This window comes from Ailuropoda melanoleuca, chromosome 6 (assembly GCF_002007445.2).
Source record: "Ailuropoda melanoleuca isolate Jingjing chromosome 6, ASM200744v2, whole genome shotgun sequence".
Classification (NCBI taxonomy): domain Eukaryota; kingdom Metazoa; phylum Chordata; class Mammalia; order Carnivora; family Ursidae; genus Ailuropoda; species Ailuropoda melanoleuca.
In genome coordinates, this window is record NC_048223.1 from 32,914,132 (window position 1) to 32,934,921 (window position 20,790).

Consider the following 20,790-nt stretch of genomic DNA (forward strand, 5'->3'; position numbering starts at 1 on the left):
GAAGTGTAAGCACGTTATTTAAGGATGTGGACCTAACCAATCAACTAAAACTAGAAATAGTTAAAGGGGTTGCGTGTGGGGTGCAAGATGGGGAGAGAAAGTGAAGAATGGATAGTTAGTGCTTTTCTGTGGCACTTGAGGGAGGGATTTTTTTTTAATCTGTGTACTTTTATCTCTTTGATATTAAGATTTTGAAAAACTTAAATTGAAAACAATCATTGTAGAAAATATGGAAGCACTGGAAGAGAGCAAAAAGCTAACTTATGAAGGCTTTTTTGTGATACCACCACCCACAGAGAGCTGCTATGACCATTTTAGTCTATTACCTTCTTGTTGAAAAGAGGCAGCTCTGAATCTTGCCTTTTTATTTTCCTTGCATTAATTCTATTGTGAGGATTGCTCTGGGGCAGAAATGCTGCCTGGCAAAGGTGTGCAAACTAAAGATTCTGTTAGTTCTTGTATCCCCTACTTAGATGTCTGCATAATTATGCTCTTTGTCTTTTTTTTCTTTCCACCCCTGGCAATTGTGTTGTACCCACTCTTTCCCTTCCCATCTTTCTCTCTTGTTCAAGGACTTCGTAAGTTCATCATTGTCTCTTTCTCTTCAACCACAGGACAGAGGTGTGTCTTGGTTACCTATTGCTACATAACAAACTACTCAAAACTTAGTGACTTAACCACAATTTTAATCATTTTGCACAGTTCCACTGGTCAGGAATTTGAACAAAGCAAAGCCCTGTTATCTCTGTTCCACATGATGTCTGCTGGGGCATAGTGTCCATCATGTCTGATGCCTCCGCTAGGCTCACTGTCAAGGGTAGGGGGTAAGTGCTAATGGGAATGGTTTAATTGGGATCATATATCTGGGGCTTCATCTTAACTCTGGCTGCTGGGTGCCTAGTTTCTCCATATGGTGTCAGAGCTTTTCCCTCTCCACGTGGTCTCTCAGGGGCACAGTCAGCCCTCTTGCATGGCAGCTCAGGGCTCCCGGGAACTTGGACCTCGAGCTCTACCTGCATTCTGTTGGCTGAAGCAAGTCACAGGCCTAGTCCAGATTCAAGGGGAAGGAAACACACAGGACATGAATACAAGGAGACATGGGTCACTGGGGCCACCAATGTAACATTACCACTGAGTCAGATGGATATGAATTCAAATCCTGGCTTCTTGGCTTGCTAACTATATTTCCTTGGCCTGATTTCTTTCTTTCTTTTTTAAAAATTTTGAATATGCAATGATGCAATGTTCCATGATTCATTATTTGCATATAACACCCAGTGCACCATGCAATATGTGCCCACCTTAATACCCATCAAAAACTGGGGATATGGGGCGCCTGGGTGGCACAGCGGTTAAGCGTCTGCCTTCGGCTCAGGGCGTGATCCCGGCGTTGTGGGATCGAAGCCCCACATCAGGCTCCTCTGCTATGAGCCTGCTTCTTCCTCTCCCACTCCCCCTGCTTGTGTTCCCTCTCTCGCTGGCTGTCTCTATCTCTGTCGAATAAATAAATAAAATCTTTTAAAAAAAAAAACTGGGGATATACTGTATGGTGACTAATATAACAAAATAAAAATTATTAAAAAAATAAATAAATAAAATAACTGTTGTTTAAAAAATAAAAAAAATAAAATTTTGAATATGAAAACATTTATTGAATTTAAACATTGACTGTAAAGTCAAGTGAGCATTACTCTTTAATCTTATAAACTATAAAAGAAATCAAGTCAGTAGCTTCAAGCTGACACAAAAGACAGATTTCCCTCATTCCCTTCTCCTAGGACTTTTATTAATATACATGCAAAAATAAAATCAGCATCATCATTATGCATTTTTTTTTATTTTACCACTATCTTTTTTTAGCATTAGCTCCTCTCTTGGATTTTGAAATATAGAGGCATTGATAACAAATTTCAAATGATACACACACACACACAATAGTAGCTATGAAAACATTTCCATGGTTAAAGGGCTCTTGATATTTACCATTCAACAATTTCTCAGGCTACCTTTTTAAAAAGGCTTTAGGTTAACTATAGTAAACTTAACACTACAGTCCTGTCCCATCCATCTTCAAGGTCCAGGAAACAGATCAATATTTGAGCTACAGGCAGTTGATCTATAAGCAAACCTTCCAAAGGACCTTAATATGAGCAAGTAAATTTCTCAAAATTAATCACCTAACATTATTTATTTATTTATTTATTTTTATTAAGTATAGTTTTGACACATAATGTTACATTCATTTCAGGTGTATGACATAGTGATTTGTGAGCTCGAAGTTACGCTGTGCTCACCACACGTGTAGCTCCCCATCTGTCACCATACAGTGCTATTACAATACCGTTGACCGTGTTCCTTATCCTGGATCTTTCATCCTTGTGGCTTTATAACTGGAAGCCTGTACCTCCCACTCCCTTCACCCTTTATTGTCCATCTTCCCATCTACCTCCCCTCTGGCAACTCCTAGTTTCTCTATTAATGGGTGTGTTTCTGCTTTGTTTGTTCATTTGCTTTGTTTTTCAGATTCCATATATAAGTGAAATCATACGGTATTTGTCTTTCTCTGTCTGACTTATTTCACTTGGTCCATCCATGTTGAAGCAAATGGCAAGATTTCATTCTTTTTTATAACAGAGTACTAGTCCTCTGTGTGTGTGTGTGTGTGTGTGTGTGTATGTGTGTGTGTACCATGTCTTTATCCATTCATCTGTGGATGGACACTTGCGTTGCTTCCGTGTCTTAGCTGTTGTAAATAATGTTGCAATAAAAATAAGGCTGTATATATCTTTTTGAATCAGTGTTTTCATTTTCTTTGGGTGAATACTCAATAGTGGAATTAGCAGATCATTTGGTATTTCTATTTTTTAACTTTTTGAGGAGCGTCCATACTGTCTTCCACAGTGACTGCACCAATTTACATTCCCACCAACAACGCATGAGTGTTCCTTTTTCTCCACAACCTTACCAACACTTGTTATTTCTTGTCTTTCTGATACTAGCTATTCTGACAGGTATAAGGTGGTATCTCATGTGGTTTTGATTTGGATTTCTTTGATGATGAGTGATGTTGAGCAGCTTTTCATGTGTCTGTTGGCCATCTGTAGGTCTTCCTTGGAAAAATATCTACTCTGGTCCTCTGCCCATTTATTAATCGGATTATTTGTTTTTTGGGTGTTGCCTTGTATAAGTTCTTTATATATTTTGGATATTAACCTCTTATCAGATATATCATTCACAAATATCTTCTCCCATTCAGATTTCCTTTTCATTTTGTTGATGATTTCCTTTGCTGTACAAAAGCTTTTTATTTTAGTGTAGTCCCAATAGTTTACTGTTTTTGTTTCCCTTGCCTGAGGACACATATCTAGAAAAATATTGCTAAGGTCCTTGGCTAATTTCTTAACCTCTCTGAGCCACCATATCCTTCCTTAGCAATAAAATAATTAGCATATAATTCTACCTGGGCAGAATCACTCTATGCACTGAATAAGATAAACAAGTATCGTGCTGAGTGCAGTCATTGCATGGTTTTTCATAGAAGGGACTTGAGCATTAGAAAGACGTGCAGAGTGGTGGTGGGGTTGTTTTGGTGCCAAGGCTGCAGCACTCATAATAAACGTAATTCAGATTGTTCGTGACCACCAGTTACGTATACTTGTGCCTGTGGGTTTTGTCCTTGGATGTTATCTAGACAGAAAGACTGATGAAAGGCTAACTGCCTTCTGGAACAAGAGTATATTGTTTAAGAGGGAATTGAGATGCAGTGAAAGAGTCACCTGGAAGTTTAGGCTGTGACTGAATCCCAGAATGTTCACATTTTAAAAATTAGGAGAGAATTAAAAACACATTCATTAAAAAAAAAACAAAAAACGTGCAACTGTAAACCTGATGGACCCTACGAGAAAATGAGCTCCTGGTAACCTGAAGACACCTTTGGGAGGGCTTTAGGTTTCCAAGGGTCCAGGAGTTGGAGCCAATGGTATTTAAATCTCAAAAAAAAAAAAAAATGATCTCAGCAAAAAAATAGATATTATTGTATGGTTCTAGGAGTGAAGAATTTCTTCTCTTTCTTTCATCTTGAGTTACTTTCTTTTATTTACCAACCTCTTCACTGTATTTCAAGTTTATTCTTTTCTTTTCTTGTCTCTCTTACTGACTAATTTCCTCTGCCTAGTAACCTTTTGTTCTATCCAAACCCTGGAGCCCCAAGAAGCCCTTCCCATGTGTTTGTTCATTTGCTGTTTTTCAGATTCTACATGTAAGTGAAATCATACCATATTTGTCTTTCTCTGTCTGACTTATTTCACTTAGATCCACTCTGCCCTGTAGAAGAGAAGTCCCTTTAAGCCTAGTGGCCATGACTGGTTACTACCCACACTGGAGAAACAGAACTCATACCCCACAGGAGGCCCCTAGAACAATGACCTTCCTCCTGGCCTCCTGCCTTGTCCTTTAACTGTGAGGCTCCTCCCCAAGGACTGTTTGAGGCTCCCTTGTACTGAGGAGATTTGTGAGCAAATGACCTTTAACCCAGTGAGACTCTCGTCCTGCAATCCCTGCTAATCTTCTTAGGTGTTAATATTTAGCATTACTTTGTACTACCCAAGTGCCAGGGACCGCAGCTGTCTGCAGCCTTATCAGCAAAACCTGCTGAAATCCTTCTCTTGCTTCTTTTCCCTGCTTGTTTGATGGAGGTTTCTGCTCTGGCAAGGGGTCAGTAGAAGTGACACCCCTTTTTCAGTGGGAGGAACACACTTTAAAAGTCAGAGGTTTGATGACGGGCACAGAAACTGTTTCTTGGAGTTGCTCTCTGACAAAGGATAATTAGTCTGTTATTAAAGGCCTGTAATAAAGATACCAGTAAGGAAGGTGATCAGTTCTCTTCCAACATCAGAGAGTGGATTCTGGCTTAGTAGGTCTGGGGTAGGGCCTGAGTTTCTGCACGTGTAAGATGCTTCCAGAAGATACTGAGCTGATATGCTGATCTGGAGACCACACTTAGCAAGGAAATGCTACTAAGTTGCAAGTAAGGTGAAGGAGAGCCTGTGGACGTATTTCTGCAGCTCAGAGGGGCAGCAAAAAACTCTCATTTTTTCCAGGCATTTCCTTGTAGCAAAGAGCCTGGGCTTTTGGGACAAAGCTCTTTTCTAATCTTTGCTTTCCACCTACTGGGTGGTCATGGGCAAGTCACTTAGCCTCTCTGAGACTCAGTTTCCTCATTGGTAAAACAGAGAGTGGAGGTAATACATGCCCTACTGAGTTGTCCAGGAGACTTTGTGACACAGTGTGTATGATGGCCTAGCAGAATGCCTGGCACATTTAGGCCCTCCGTAAATGCGGCCATGTCTCACTATTGCAAGGATGGAATCGAGAGAACTGAACAAGAGCCTGCTGTCTTCAGCTTTATATTCAAGGTGTGGGCTTGGCTTTGTTTTCACAGGCCCAAAGTTAAACAGCAGTTTAGTGGGTGTGCTCCCCATGTTCAGACAGTTTCTCTGCTTTGATGGATACACTTGAGTCACCCTAGGGCAAAATGAAGTAATGCTTTGGAATTGTGATGAGAAGGCCTCTTTCTTATTAGCTGTCACACCCTCAGATGTTAAAGCAGCTTTCATAGACTTTTCTGTTATTCAGTTTGTGTGACACCTTTGTCATGGGTCTTTCTCAAGTGGCAGAAAATGAAAATATCTCATTGTTCCTATGGGTTCAAGTCCATTTTCTTGCCCTATACACACAAAAAGCGTTTTCTTTGGATACATGTGCTCCATTCCTAAGCCTCTGGCTTATGCAGACTTCCTAGTTAAGCAACAATACCGGCAAATCCTTTAAAGTTCTGTTTGCTTGAACTTTCAAATCACTTCAAAATAACGACAGACTGGGTCGGCTGACAAACAGGAGATAGAACTCAGCTTTTTCCCTCTGTGTGTTTCTGCCTGTTTTGACTGCTGCTGTTGACACCCACATGTTGTCTGACTGTTGCTGATGATTCAGCAGAAGCCACCAGGAGCAAAACCAGTTGTTTTGTGCCTGAGAACACACTCTTGCTGGCCTGATTCTCTGGCAGTGATGGTGACAGCAACCTGATTTCTGGAGGTGAAATTTGTAGATTTCTCTCTCAAGATGCTAGGTAGCAACAGTATGGATGGCTAACTTGTTAACTTATATCCCCAAATTTACTTCTCCTTACTTAAAGGACTAGTTCATGTTAGCAGAGTGAAAAAGACTGTATCTTGAGCACATTTTCTCTAAATTCCTAGCCTGCAGTTGCTACAATTTCTAACTTAAGAGATCAAAATGGAGTAGCGGGAGGTATAGAATATAGAGTGAGCAAAGAAAGAAAATAAATGGAGTAAGGTTGAATAGTGACTTGGGGAAATCAGAAATGGTCCCCAAATGGTTTACTTCAGGAGCAGTGAGTACATATTCACTAATCTGACAGGGATTTCAGAAACCTCCTAAATCCAAGTTAAGATTTTTAACTTTAAAGCTTTTTAACAGTAATCAGTTTATTAGCTATGTTACATTTAGGGAAAAAAGGTAGGCCGTGAGATAGGCTATTTAGTTGGAGGAAACCTTGATGAAGAAAAAGTATGAACACAAGCAAGCAGGAGGCATTTGAATTTTTTTTTTTTAATTCTTAAATTTTTACTTATTTTTTTTTTACCTTTTTAAAGATTTTATTTATTCATTTGAGAGAAAGAGCACAAGCAGGGGGAGCAGCCAAGGGAGAGGTAGAAGCAGGCTCCCTGCTGAGCAGAGAGAGGCAGGACTCAATACCAGGACCCTGAGATCATGAGCTGAGCCGAAGGCAGTCGCTTAATTGACTGAGCCACCCAGGTGCCCCTAAATTCGTTTTTTCCTCCAGAGATCATACATACTCAAGTGATATGGTGAAATTTTCCCATTTTCAAGCCTGTATATTTATATGTACATAAGGTGCTCTTCTCTTTCCTACAGAAATAATAATAAAATACATAAACAAACAGGGAACTGTGTATGGAGGCAGCAAATATGTACTAGGTTAGTGCCTAATCCATGCTAGCACCATGCTACGTGCTGGAGGCAATACACAAGACAAGTAAGCAGTGTTCATATAGGATATTAGGCAAGAGCTTTCAGGTTACAAGAAACAAAAAAAGCTACTCTAGCAAATGTAAGCAAAAATGGTAATGTATTGGAAAGCTACTCCTGGAAGAGTTCAACACTCAAGCCCTGGATAGGGCAAGACCAAGTGTTCATGGACCTTCCCTTTAGGGTGACGATACCATTATGGTGACTCAGCCCCAACAAATACCAACCCTCTGTCTCTCAGTTCAAGTTTCAAGTTTCTGGGGATGAGAACCTGATTAGCCCAGCTTGGGTGAGGTGTCTATCCTTGGTCTAATCAATCATGGCCAGGAGGGCAGGCTCATGTGGCTCAGACATGACCAGGAGGACCTCCCCTATATATTAAGTCTATCTGAAAACTAGGAGATTTTATGAATGGTGGAGGCACTCCGGTTAGTTCTTATGTTATGTAGCCCTAACACTTAAATAGGCTCTGGGTTGGTATTCAAAATACTTTACTGCCATGGCCCAGGCAATGATTATGCAGAGCAAATGCTGGTCATAGCCCAGGAACAGGGTCCAGAAGGACTCCTGCTGGATCAAGCATTAACTCTGTAGTTACTAGATCATGGGGAGATGTGGGGCATCCTATGGAAGGGGCCAGAGGGGCCTTGAAAAGGGGGGGGTTTGGGGGAATTATCCTAGAAGGTCAGGTGCCCTAGAGCAGACTTTGAGATGTGTATTCCTGTAGAAGTGATTTACTAAGGAAATGTTTCCAGGGAAGGCCATTTAGAAAGTGAATGAGGCAGGAGAGGGAAGGGGAGGAAGCCAAGAAAGGATGCTGTATTAATCGGGGTTTTCTAGAGACACAGAATCAGTATATATGTAGATATATATCTGAAGTTAGAAACACAGTGAAGAGACACAGAATCAATATATATCTGAAGTTAGAAATTTACTAAAAGGAATCGGTTCACATGATTTTGGAGGCTAAAAAGTACTTGTGCGTCTTACAAGCTGGAGACCCAGAAAAGCCAGTGGTATAGTTCCAGTCCACGTCTGAAGACCTGAGAACTGGGAGAACTAGCAGGATGACAATAGAAGGTCACAGTCACCTAAGGCATAAGTTTCCTTAACTATAAAATGAAAGGTTTGAAGTAGATGATTTTACCTTCAATCTTCCATAGATACTTTCACCACTAATAACTAAGAATTGTCTTCATTGTGGCAAGACTGTACCTACATTTCAAGATTCAACAGTAAATAATATATGTAGGGGACACTTGGCTTTTTTTTTTCTTTGTTTCTATAATTGAATCTTACTTTGCTATTCGCTGATCACTATTTGAGGGAGTTCCCCCACATGTGTGGTCTTGGTAGAAAATAGTGGCAGCTTCCCAAGGGGCCTAGCCCCCCTCCCCCATCAGGTCCAATACAGGCATTCTAGATCACGTGGGTACTCTCTCCTGAGTCTGGAATTTGGAGTAAGTGGCACCTGGAGGTGGAGATGGTTTGGAGGTCATTCCTTGCAGACAGCAGCATTTACTGACTATACTCTTCTGCATATGGCCTCCACCTGGGTTCTTGATGCCTAGCCCCCTGGAGCCCCTGAGGCTTCACCTTTTCCATACCTGGCCATGCAAACCTGATTCCCCAACATCCTCTCCTACATTCTTTTTCTGTTTAGTTAGTTTCCACTGTTTGTGCCAAGAACCTTGAGAAAACACAACAGGCTCACACTATAAATAATGTATTTCATAGCTCTGAGGCCTTAGGCAGCAGGCCACTGTAATGGCATAGACGATAGATCCTACTATCACTCCTATATCACGGAGGTCAAGAGTCGTTGACATGTCTCTCTCCATCTCTAGAAGGGAAACACCTTGAAGGCTAGGACTATGGATGCTTCCACTGGAGTAGACTCATATCTAGCAGAAATCTTTGCACAAATTAGGCTTTTAGTAATAAAAAAAATGAGTAAAAAGTAGCATATCATAGTATAGACAAAAAGAAAATGGAAAATTAGTATGGAATTTTTTCTAAAACTCAACTCTGAGATTTTATACACAAGTCCTTGAACACAACTGTGTTACTGAAAGGATTTCTTTGAAATATTGATGAAAACACTCTTCCATGTGCCTGTGTCCCTCTCCTCTTTATATAATAATAGTTTGTTAACCTATGTGCAGAGACCCTGTTTCTGGGCATAGAGCTGAGTTTCCCAGGACTGTTGTTTTAGGTGATGTTTATGTGCCTTTTTTTCTTTTGTTTCTGATGGACAAAACATGTTACTGATCATAAGATCAGAATCTGAAGCAACTAGAAATCAGTATCTTAAGTGGTCTTCCATTCTTCCCTACCCTCATCAAGATCCAACAAAAACATCCCAAACAGATGAAAACCTTTTGACACAGAACTTTGAAGGCACACAACAAAGAAACTGTGAAAGAAAAACAAAACAAAACAAAACAGTGGAACACATGTGCCAAGAAAGAGAGAGGTTTCTGCTTATACTTTTTTAAAATCATGAAGATAAATTTATTATGATCCCAAGATCTCCTGAATCAGAAATTCAAGTACCTGATTATTCTATAAAATCAAAATGACAACATCCTTGGAAAGACAGTTGCCTGGTAACTCAAACCAGAAGGTTGTCTTTAGATTCCTCTGGAATCATGTGTGTCTCTTTTGGTTTTTCTGTTGAGCTCATTTCCTTCCCTATAATCCAAAACCCGAACAATTTCAGGGGAAAATTCCACTCATAAGAAAAGCTTTCCTCCAGAAGATATTTTTATTAGGGAGTATAGCTGTCTTCATACCATTGAATTCCTCTATTTTCAGGATTGTTGTATAACCTTATAAGAAAAGAAATGGGAAAAAATGCATCAACATATAAGAAAAGGAAAAATGTCAACTGACGGAACGTTTCAGATTGAGGTGTATGTATATTTGGATGTTGAAAGCCAGACAATGGCTTTCTAAGACAAAAGACTAATTCAGCATCTCACACAGGATCAAAGAATAATTTACCCAGCTGAAAATGCTTTGTCTACGCCTACCTCTTCCTTGAAGCCAGGAGAGCTGTTCAGGTAGGCTGTTACCAAGCTCAGAAGCCCTGTGTCTATCCTCTTCCGAATTAGTGGTCCTGTACTACATCCGCTTTTATTCTGCGCTTAGACAAAAGGCAGTAAGATAACCGCATTACTTATTATTCTTTTGGTGATGAGCAAAAGACCCTGGGTGATAGACTTTACACAAGAGGGAAATTACTAGAAGGATTTGGAGCACTCACAAAAGGCTAGCCAAGTAGCTTGAAAATGGACAGGAACCAAGGCTTTGGACNCATTACTTATTATTCTTTTGGTGATGAGCAAAAGACCCTGGGTGATAGACTTTACACAAGAGGGAAATTACTGGAAGGATTTGGGCACTCACAAAAGGCTAGCCAAGTAGCTTGAAAATGGGCAGGAACCAAGGCTTTGGACGCTAAAAGGCACAGAAAGTTTGAGAAGGAGAAACAGGCTAGCAGAAGTCTGTAATGGAATAAATGAACCTCAAAGAACCATTCTATCTTTGTATTACTCACTTAAGGTTCATAATCCCAGAACAGAATGTCAAATTGACTGAATTTAGGTCACATGCCTGGGCCTGCTATACCTAAGCCGTGAAAGGAAGGGTTTAATGGAAGGGACCCTCACAAGCCCCTGCAGCTTCCATGATGGCAGAGCACGTACCCAGATTCAGTCACATCAAGACTGTTCAAAAGGGGCGGGGAGATCATTTCCCAAAGGAAACTCTGATGCTATTAGGAAGGGAGAATGCATGCTGGGAAGTGAAAAAAAATGTCTGATGTTGGGGGCACCTGGGTGGCTCGGACGGTTAAGCATCTGCCTTTGCTTCAGGTCATGATCCCTGGGTCCTGGGATTGAGTACTGCATTGGGCTCCCTGCTCAGGCAGGGAGGCTGCTTTTCGCTCTCCCTCTGTCTGCTGCTCCCCCTACTTGTACTCGATCNAGGTCATGATCCCTGGGTCCTGGGATTGAGTACTGCATTGGGCTCCCTGCTCAGGCAGGGAGGCTGCTTTTCCCTCTCCCTCTGTCTGCTGCTCCCCCTACTTGTACTCGATCTCTCTCTCTCTGTCAAATAAATAAAAAAAATCTTTGAAAAAAAATGTCTGATGTTCATCATCGTCTTTGGTTGGGTTTCTAGAAACAGAGACTGAGGCTGGGTTCTTATTCAAGAGACACATTGAAATTGTGCTTTCAGGAGAAACTTGGAAGAGATAAGGGAAACAAGATAGATAGCAGGGGAAGTGGCTAAACAAAGATGAGGTTTCTGTTGAAGTCTAACTTAAGCCTAATCCCATGGGGAGTTTTGGAGTGTGAATGACACCACAGAGTTGTCCTCTTTGAGGCAAGGGGGCTCGGCTTTTGTATACATATATCAGTTAGTCCCTGGCTGCATGATGCCTGGAGGAGAGATATAGCCTCCCAGGCATTTCCCCGTAAGGTGGCTCTCATTGGCCAAGAATAGTTCTCCAAGGAAGGGCATATGTTTGAGCCATCAGCAGCTCAAACACTTACAATAGCTGAGGATGGGGCACCAGCACAGTACAGGGGATCAGGGCAGGACACCTACAATGTTGACTACTACCACAGTAAGACAGGCAAAACATTTGGATTTAATTTGCTAAGTCCAGGGCTTCTCATCTGTAGACTTGCACAAGCATCCTGGGATTACCACTAATTCTGGGACAGGTCAGATGAAAGAGATTATTTATTGTGTGGCTGTCTCACTAGGGAAAATTATGTAATTAACAAATACCAACAGACAGTGTAAGAAGAGGTAGAATTTCTTTAAAAGGAAAAGATATGGAAACTTATGAATATATTCAAAGGATATATATAAGGAAAGAGGATTACAAAAAGGAGATCACTTAAAAGAAAACAAAGAAATGGATAGACATTCTAATGCATTTGAAGAAAGGAGAGTAGTGAGGGAAGTGGCCATTAAATAGAGTTTAATCCCCATCTTCCATAATGGAAAGGTATGCTGGGAATTTGCCTATTTGCTCTCTAATTCATACCCTGCCTTCCCCTCTTGGGCTCCTATTGCAAGGGCTATGCTTCCCAGACCTGGATGACTGACTTCTGGCTAAGTTCAGCCAATGGGAGTGCCAGGAGATTGGAGGCTGGGAGTCAAGGAGAAGCCAGAATATTTCTTTTTTCCCATTCTCTCTGCTTTGGACAATATCTCTGGTAGTAGCTGCTTCTCCTCTATGTCCTCAGTTTCCTCTAAACATTTCCTGATACTGCCAGGCCATCCTACCTGGTTTGTTGCCTCCTGTGATGGCCTTTGTTAGCACTGCCTTCTCACACTGACCCACTGGCTCTGAAAGTGATAGTGGCTTTCTGCAGTTGCTAATCCTAGGGTTGCCTCCTCTTCCCCCAGTTCTTTCCAGTTCTTCTAATCTAAGGTTTCTTCCCAATCTTAACACTATTGATATTTTGGGCTGGATGGTTCTTTGTTGCAGGGGCTGTCCTGTGTGTTATAAGATGATTAGCAGCATCCATGGACCGACTCTGTCCACTAGATACCAGGAGCCTCAACGCAGCTATGACGACAGAATGTCTTCAGACATTTGTCAGAACACTGCCAAATGTTCCCTGGGGAGTGGAATCAGCCCAAATTGAGAATGACAATTTCAACTCCTTTATAGCTGCATCACATTTTCTTTACTAAATAATCTGATGAGGGTTTAATTTTTCTAACTTGACACTAACTGATTCAGAAAGCTGTAAAGATGTCTAAATATGATAAATATTAATGTAATAAACATATTGTTTACAAACAGGCAACTAATAAAAGAATAAACAAAAGTATTGAATGCAGTTGGTTCTAGATAGTAGGGTTGGAGGGCAAGGAGTGGTGATTTTGAGCTTTTTAATATTATTTTATTTTTAAAATTTATGTATATATATAAAAATTAAAAACAATACAGGAAAAGAAAACATGGAAGACTCAGCCATTCTATTACCGCATAGAAAGTTCCAGAGAGAGGCTTAAATTCTTATTTTCATAAGAGATTAAAGAAGTGCTTATTCTGATCTTTTGTTTCTAATCTCATCTAAACCATTTTCTCTTATATTCTACCCAGAGGTAAGTGTGGCAGTCACCTAAGCTTTTATATATATATATATATATATTCCCCCCGCCCCAAGGTTACTCCAGGCTGCCTCCTCTATAATGGTTCTAGGTGGAGAACTGGCTTACCTGGTTTTAATTATGTAGTAGTCAGAGAAGACAGGAAAAACACTATTGTAAAGATTATATGAACATTGAAATAACATTAGAGTCTAGATCCTAATGGATTTTCTCCCTCCAAAAACAGGAGGTGGGGTGCTGTTTCAGACCTTGCTGTGCTGATGTGTGTCAGTGCTCCTTATTTTCCTAGCATGTCTTTCCCCAGTCTCCATCCACCGCCATCTCCCACACACTGTAATCTCCTCCCCCATCTCTAATTCATCCTCACCTCCCCCCATCCTAGCAACTGAAACAAAGTCTTGGGATTCAGTTCTTGATTTACTTGATTGACTAGCTGTAATTGTGTTCAATTATTTTCGAAATGCATCATTCTGATATGACTATGTAAAAGAAGACAGTTTTCAACCCTCTAAACATAAAAAGATGGAAATGTATGTTTATGTATGTCCATATATATATATATACACACACACACAATATACACATACAAATATGACATAGATGTATTTTCATATCTATATTTATGTATTAAATTCATATATGTATGTTTTAGTATATGCATTAATATCACTATATATTTATTTACATGTAAATAGCTTTTTTCTCACATAAAATAATAAATGCTAATAAGGAAAAAACAGGTAATACAAAAAATATTAAAAAAAATAAAAGCAACCAATATTCCTACAATCCAATGGTAAGTGCTGTATAAGTCAGAATTAATTATCAGGGAGAGAATATTAAAAATAATAGTAAGAATAATATTTATCTAATATATCTGGAAACAGGCTGTCTAGAGCTTGTACAGTGGCTCCAAAATCATCATGAGGTGTCTATTATAGCTCTCCACTGCACCATTCTTAGCATGTGGCCCTCATTCTCAGGATCCAAGATAGCTGCCAGAGCTCTAACCTCATCTTCATATTCTAGGGAGCAGATTGGAGGAAAGGAATAGAAAGGGAACAAAGGGCACATCACAACTGTCTTTTTTGTTTTTGTTTTTGTTTTAAGATTTATTTATCAGGAAGAGAGCAGGAGGGAGAGGCACAGAGAGAGGAAGAGAGAAACTTTAGCAGACTTCTGTGCAGAGCTCAATCCTAGGACCCTGAGATCACAACCTGAGCTAAACCAAGAGACGAAGGCTCAACTGACTGCACCACCCAGGTGCAACTTTTAAGTTGGTTTCCTCAGAAGCTGCCACACAATACCTTTTATAACTCATTGGCCAAAACTTAGTCACACAGTCACAATAGTTACCAGGAAAGATAGGGAATATGGAAATTTTGGCTAGGCACTAGAGTGACATTAGTGGGAATGGCAAAATAAAGATCTCCAAAAATCCATTCCTCCATAAAAGTAATGAGAACACAGGCAAAAATTGTCAAAATCTTTTTCAGAATGCTGGATATAAATCAAAGACTTGCAATAATCCAAAAAACATTTATCCAAGAAAAGTCACTGAACCATGGTAAGAACGATGAGCTTTGTGGCATTTTAACTTACCCTGTTTACATCTCCCTCTTCCCACATGAAGAAATAAAGATCACTGGTGAAGGTAACACATAGATAAATATAAAAGACTATAAATATAACTTTTGTTTGAAACCCTATTCTTCTCCCACCTGATTTAAAAGACAACTGGGTAGGGGTGCCTGGGTGGCTCAGCTGTTAAGCATCTGCCTTCGGCTCAGGTCATGATCCCAGGGTCCTGGGATTGAGCCCCGCATCAGACTCCCCACTCCACAGGAAGCCTACTTCTCCCTCTCACACTCCCCTTGCTTGTGTTTCCTCTCTCTCTGTCTCTCTCTGTCAAATAAGTAAATAAAATCTTTAAAAAAATAAATAAAAGACAACTGCATAAAGCAATACTTATAAATATGTGTCATTGGGCATATAATGTATAACAAGGTACTTTGTATGTCAATAATAGCACAAAGGAGGAAGGAGGGAATGGACTTATATCAGAGAAAAGTTTCTGTATACTATTGAAATTAAGTTGGTACTAGTACAAACTAGATTATTAGAAGTTTAGATGTTAATTGTAGTCTCCAAGGCAACCACTAATAAGACAACTAATATATATGTGTATATATATATGTATATATATAAAACTACAAGGAAATAAAAATGGTACAGTAAAAATTATGTAGCACAAGATAAGGCAATAGGAGGAATAAACGAAAATACATGAGACAAATCAGAAAAAAATGGCAAAATGACAAAAACAAATTCTATCTTACTAATAATTTCATTAAATGTAAATGGTTTAAATACTCTAATCAAAGGCAGAGATTGGCAGAATGGTTTTCAAAAAGATCCAACTATGTTGTATCTGCAAGAGACAATTTAAATTCAAAGACTCAAATAGGTTAAAAACAAAAGGATGGGAAAGATATACCATTCAAAGAGTAACCAAAAGAAAGCTACAATGGCTATACTAATAACAGACAAAATGGACTTTAAGATAAAAATTGTTACTGAAATGAGGGAGGACATTTTCTAAAGATCAAAGAATCAATCCCTCAAGATGTAGTGATTGTAAATATGTATTCACTTACAACAGGGACAAAAAAATAAATGAACCAAAACCTGACAGAATTCAAGGGGGATTTGTNTGGAGAAAGGGGATCCCTCCTACATTGTTGGTGGGAATGCAAGTTGGTACAGCCACTCTGGAAAACAGTGTGGAGGTCCCTTAAAAAGTTAAAAATAGAGCTACCCTATGACCCAGCCATTGCACTACTGGGTATTTACCCCAAAGATACAGACGTAGTGAAGAGAGGGCCAGATGTACCTCAATGTTCATAGAAGCATTGTCCAAAATAGCTAAATTGTGGAAGGAGCTGAGATGCCCTTCAACAGATGACTGGATTAAGAAGATGTGGTTCATATTTACAATAGAATATTACTCAGCCATCAAAAAGAACGATTTCACAACGTTTGCAGCAACATGGACGGGACTGGAGGAGATAATGCTAAGTGAAATAAGTCAAGCAGAGAAAGACAATTATCATATGGTTTCACTCATTTATGGAACATAAGAAATAGGAAGATCGGTAGGAGAAGAAAGGGAAGAATGAAGGGGGTAAACAGAAGGGGGAATGAACCATGAGTGACTATGGACTCTGGGAAACAAACNAGAAGGGGGAATGAACCATGAGTGACTATGGACTCTGAGAAACAAACTGAGGGCTTCAGAGGAGAGGTGGGTGGGGGATTGTGATAAGCTGGTGATTGGTATTAGAGAGGGCATGTATTGCATGGTGCACTGGGTGTTATACACAAGTAATGAAANCTGAGGGCTTCAGAGGAGAGGTGGGTGGGGGATTGTGATAAGCTGGTGATTGGTATTAGAGAGGGCATGTATATGCATGGTGCACTGGGTGTTATACACAAGTAATGAAACATGGAACATTACATCTGTACTGTATGGTGACTAACATAACATAATAAAAAATTATTATAAAAAAAAGAATTGAAGNCATCAAAAACTAGGGATGTACTGTATGGTGACTAACATAACATAATAAAAAATTATTATAAAAAAAAGAATTGGAAGGGGGAAATAGGCAATTCAACAATAATAGCTGGAGACTTCAACACCTTACTTTCAATAATGAATAAAACAACTAGACAGAAGATCGACAAGAAAATAGAAGACTTAAGGTCAGGAAAAAAAGTACAAGACTTAGCACTATAAACCAACTAGGCCTAATAGACATCTACAGAACACTCTGTCCAATAACAAAAGAATACACATTCTTCTCAAGTGCACATGCACCACATTCTCCAGGATAGAACATATGTTAGGCCATAAAACACATCTCAATACATTTTAAAGGATTGACACCATACAAAGTATCTTCTTCAACCACAATGGAATGAAATTAAATCTAGTAACAGAAGAACTTGTGGAATTCACAAATATGTGGAAATTAGAAACTTAAAGGATCAAAGAAGAAATCACTAGTGAAATCAGAAAATACTTTGAGATGAATGAAAATGAAAGCACAATATTCTAAAACTTAGACGATTCAGATAAAGCAGTGCTCACAGGGAAAAATTTATAACTGTAAATGCCTACATTTTCAAAAAGGAAAGATATCAAATCTATTGCCTATCCTTTTATCTTATGAAACTAGAAAAAGAAGAGCAAATTAAACCCAAACCAAGCAGGAGGAGGGAAATAATGAGAATTAAAACAGAAATTATATAGAATAGAAAAGTAGAAAAATAATATAAAATAGAAAAATAGAACAATAAAAAAATAAAAAATAGAAAAATAGAATAGAAAAATAATATAGAAAATCACCAAAACTTTTGTTTTTTTTTTTATAAAGACCAACAAAAGTGACAATTCTTTAGCTAGACTAAGAAAAAAAGAGAAGACTCAGATTACTAAAATCAGAAATAGAAGAAAGGACATTACTACAGACCTAACATAAATAAAAAGTATTAGAAGGTCTATGGACAATTGTATCCAACAAATTAGATAACCTAGATGAAATGCAAATATTCCTTGAAAGACACAAGCTACTGAAGCTAGCTCTAGAAGAGGTAAAAAATCTGAATAGAACTCTAATAATATATAAATTTTACCTGACAGAATGTCTTAGGTAATATAGAATGCCATTATACTTACAAAGTATAAAGTCATTATTTATATAAAATATGTCATATTTATTAAGTTGTTTTACTTATAAAGTTTCATTTAGGGGTTTAGTTTGTTATTAGACTTATAGAATCACAGAAATTTTACTGATAATGTGGCCAGCAGTCAGGATTACTCTACCAGGAATTCTTTCCCCTCCCAGTTTCCCCCATTTGTGCCCATAGTGACTCTAATGTCTCACAGAGACCTAGGAAGAACGGAAAGTGGCACAAGAAGAAAAGACAATCAACTTTATGAGATCAATGAGTTTAGTTTTTGACAATTCAGGTCAATAGGTTTTAGTCAGACCCTGACTCTAACCTTTCAGGATAAAATATGCAATATGTGATTTGTAATGGATATTTCCCTTTTTAAAAATAATATATTGAGGTAAAATTTCCATTATATAAAAGTAACTATTTTAAAATGAAAAATTCAGTAGCATTTAGTACATTCACGCTGTTACACAACCACTACCTCTATCTACTTGTAAAAAATTTTCATCATTCTAAAGTAAAACCCTTTATCCATCAAGCACTCTACCTGCTCTCTTCTCTCCCGGGCCCTATCCCCAACATCTGGAAACCACCAATCTGCAACCTGTCTCTATGAATTTATCTATTCTAAGTATTTCCTACAAATAGTAATCATATAATATGTGACCTTTTGTTTCTGACTTCTTTCACCTAGCATAATGTGTTCATGGTCATCCATATTGCAGCATGTATCAGTGCTCCATTTCTTTTTATGGCCAAGTGATATTTCATTGTATGTATACACTACAATTGTTTATCTGTTCATCTACTGATGGACATTTGGGCTGTTTCCACTTATTGGCTGTCATGAGCAGTACTGCTATGAGTGGGTACATGTACATGTTTCAGTGCTTGTTCTCAATTCTTTTGGGCCTATACCTGGGAGTAAAACTTCAGAGTCATATGGTAATTCTATATTTAACTTTTTTGAGAAACAGTCTTCCACTAGGACTGAACTGTTTTGCATCCCCAGCACAAAGTACAAGGGTTCCAATTTCTCTATGTCTTTGCCATCACTTGTTATTTTCTGTTTTTCTTTCTTTTTTTTTTAATTATAGCTATCGTAGTGGGTAGGAAGTGGTACCTCATTGTGGTTTTGATTTGCCTTTCCCTAATTGCTAATGATAATTGAACATAATTTTGTATGCTTATTGGCCATTTGTATATCTTCTTTGGAGAAATGTCTGTCTAAGTCCTTTGCCCATTTTATGGGTTGTTTGTCTTTCTATTTTTGAATTTTAAGAGTTCTTCATATATTCTGGATACTAGCCCCTTATCACACAACATTTCCTCCTATTCTCTAGGTTGTCTTTCATTTTATTTTTTATAAAGATTTTATTTATTTATTTGAGAGAGAGAGAGAGAGCACAAGCAGGGGGAGGGGCAGAAGGAAAAGGAGAAGCAGACTCCCCACTGAGCAGGGAGCTGACTTGGGACTCAATCCCAGAACCCGGAGACTGTGACCTGAGTCAAAAGCAGATGCTTAACTGAGTCACCCAGGAGCCCCTTCATTTTCTTGATAATGTCCTTTGATACACAGAAGTTTTTAATTTTGGTGAGGTCCAGTTTATTTAATGGATTGTTGTTGCTGGTGCTTTTGGTGTCATATTTAAGAATCCATTGCCAAATTCCAGGTCACAAAGATTTACCCCCCCCCCTTTTTAAAGGGTTTTATGATTTTAACTCTTACATTTAGGTCATGGACCCATCTGGAGTTAATTTTTGTATGTGGTGTGAGATAGGGTTCCATATTCATTCTTTTGCATGTGGATATTCAGTCTGCAGAGACTATTCCTTCCCCTATTGAGTGGTCTTGATACCTTTGTTGAAAATCAATTTGCCATAAATGTTTAGGTTTATTTCTGGATTCTCTATTTCACTGGTTTGTTGTCTACCCTTATGCCAATACCACACTATTTTGATTACTGCATTTTTGTAGTAAGTTTTGAAATCAGGAAGCTTGTATTCTCCAATTTTGTATTTCTTTTCAAGATTGTTTTAGCTATTTGGTGTAGATGTATCCCTTTTGCTCCAAAGCCAATTTCTGCTTTCATCCAGGTTTGTGACAGTTTCTAGACCATCATGGGTGCCTGGATCTTTGGAAAATCACACTTATTTTATGATGAAAAATACAAGGTCAAACAAGATTTTTGTTTTAGATTTTTTTGTGTGTGTCATATAAGTGAAAACAATACATTTATAGGCTGAAATATTTGTCTAAATAGAAGATACAGAAATCCACTTTCTATAGTATTGATACAACTTTGGACACAATGGTAAATCTAACATGATGGACACAAGTCTATGTTTGAATAATATTCTTGCTCTATAGGGATCACAAGGCAGGTCCATTTGAACAAAAATCCTGTGGATATACTTTTTTCCCCCACCCTTTCCATAGCCCTTCTTACCTTTTCTTCCTACTTCTTCCTGGTCCAATCCCCAATGCTCCTCTCTGAACATCTTTCTGTCCTCCCTCTCATTTTCTGGTTTCCTCTTGCCCCACCTTCTTTTCCTTGTCCTTCAAAACTCCCATTCCCTCACTGAACCCCAGCTCGATTTTAGGAAAACAGATTGTTAAACTGATCCTCAGAAAGTGATGTCAACAACTAACTCACTACCACCACCAAAACACTTAGTCCTTAGTATTTGTTAGTCCAAGGAGTGGGCTTATTTGTGCTTATTTGTTAGCCTAAGGAGTATCCAGCAGGTGGAAGAATGGCAAATTGTCTAAAAATGGCGTTTGAGTCTTTTTGAGTCTCTGGGTCTTCCATTAAATTTCTCCAGTGAACC

The 20,790-nt window shown here is 38.8% G+C and overlaps 1 protein-coding gene across 1 annotated transcript; it reads left to right on the forward strand.

Moving 5' to 3' along the window:
- Positions 1 to 783: 783 nt before the first annotated feature.
- Positions 784 to 5,880, forward strand: LOC117802616 (NADH dehydrogenase [ubiquinone] 1 beta subcomplex subunit 1-like). Its single transcript, XM_034661833.1, has 2 exons — positions 784 to 817; positions 3,551 to 5,880. The coding sequence occupies exons 1-2, from the start codon at positions 784 to 786 to the stop codon at positions 3,793 to 3,795; spliced, it is 279 nt and encodes a 92-aa protein (XP_034517724.1). The 3' UTR covers positions 3,796 to 5,880.
- The last annotated feature ends 14,910 nt before the right edge of the window (positions 5,881 to 20,790 follow it).

Excerpts from the sequence above, each read along its gene's own strand:
- LOC117802616 (XM_034661833.1), top strand. The coding sequence starts at position 784 with ATGTCTGATGCCTCCGCTAGGCTCACTGTCAAGG. Across the intron at positions 818-3,550 it reads CGCTAGGCTCACTGTCAAGG|CATTAGAAAGACGTGCAGAG; the intron begins GTAGGGGGTAAG and ends AAGGGACTTGAG.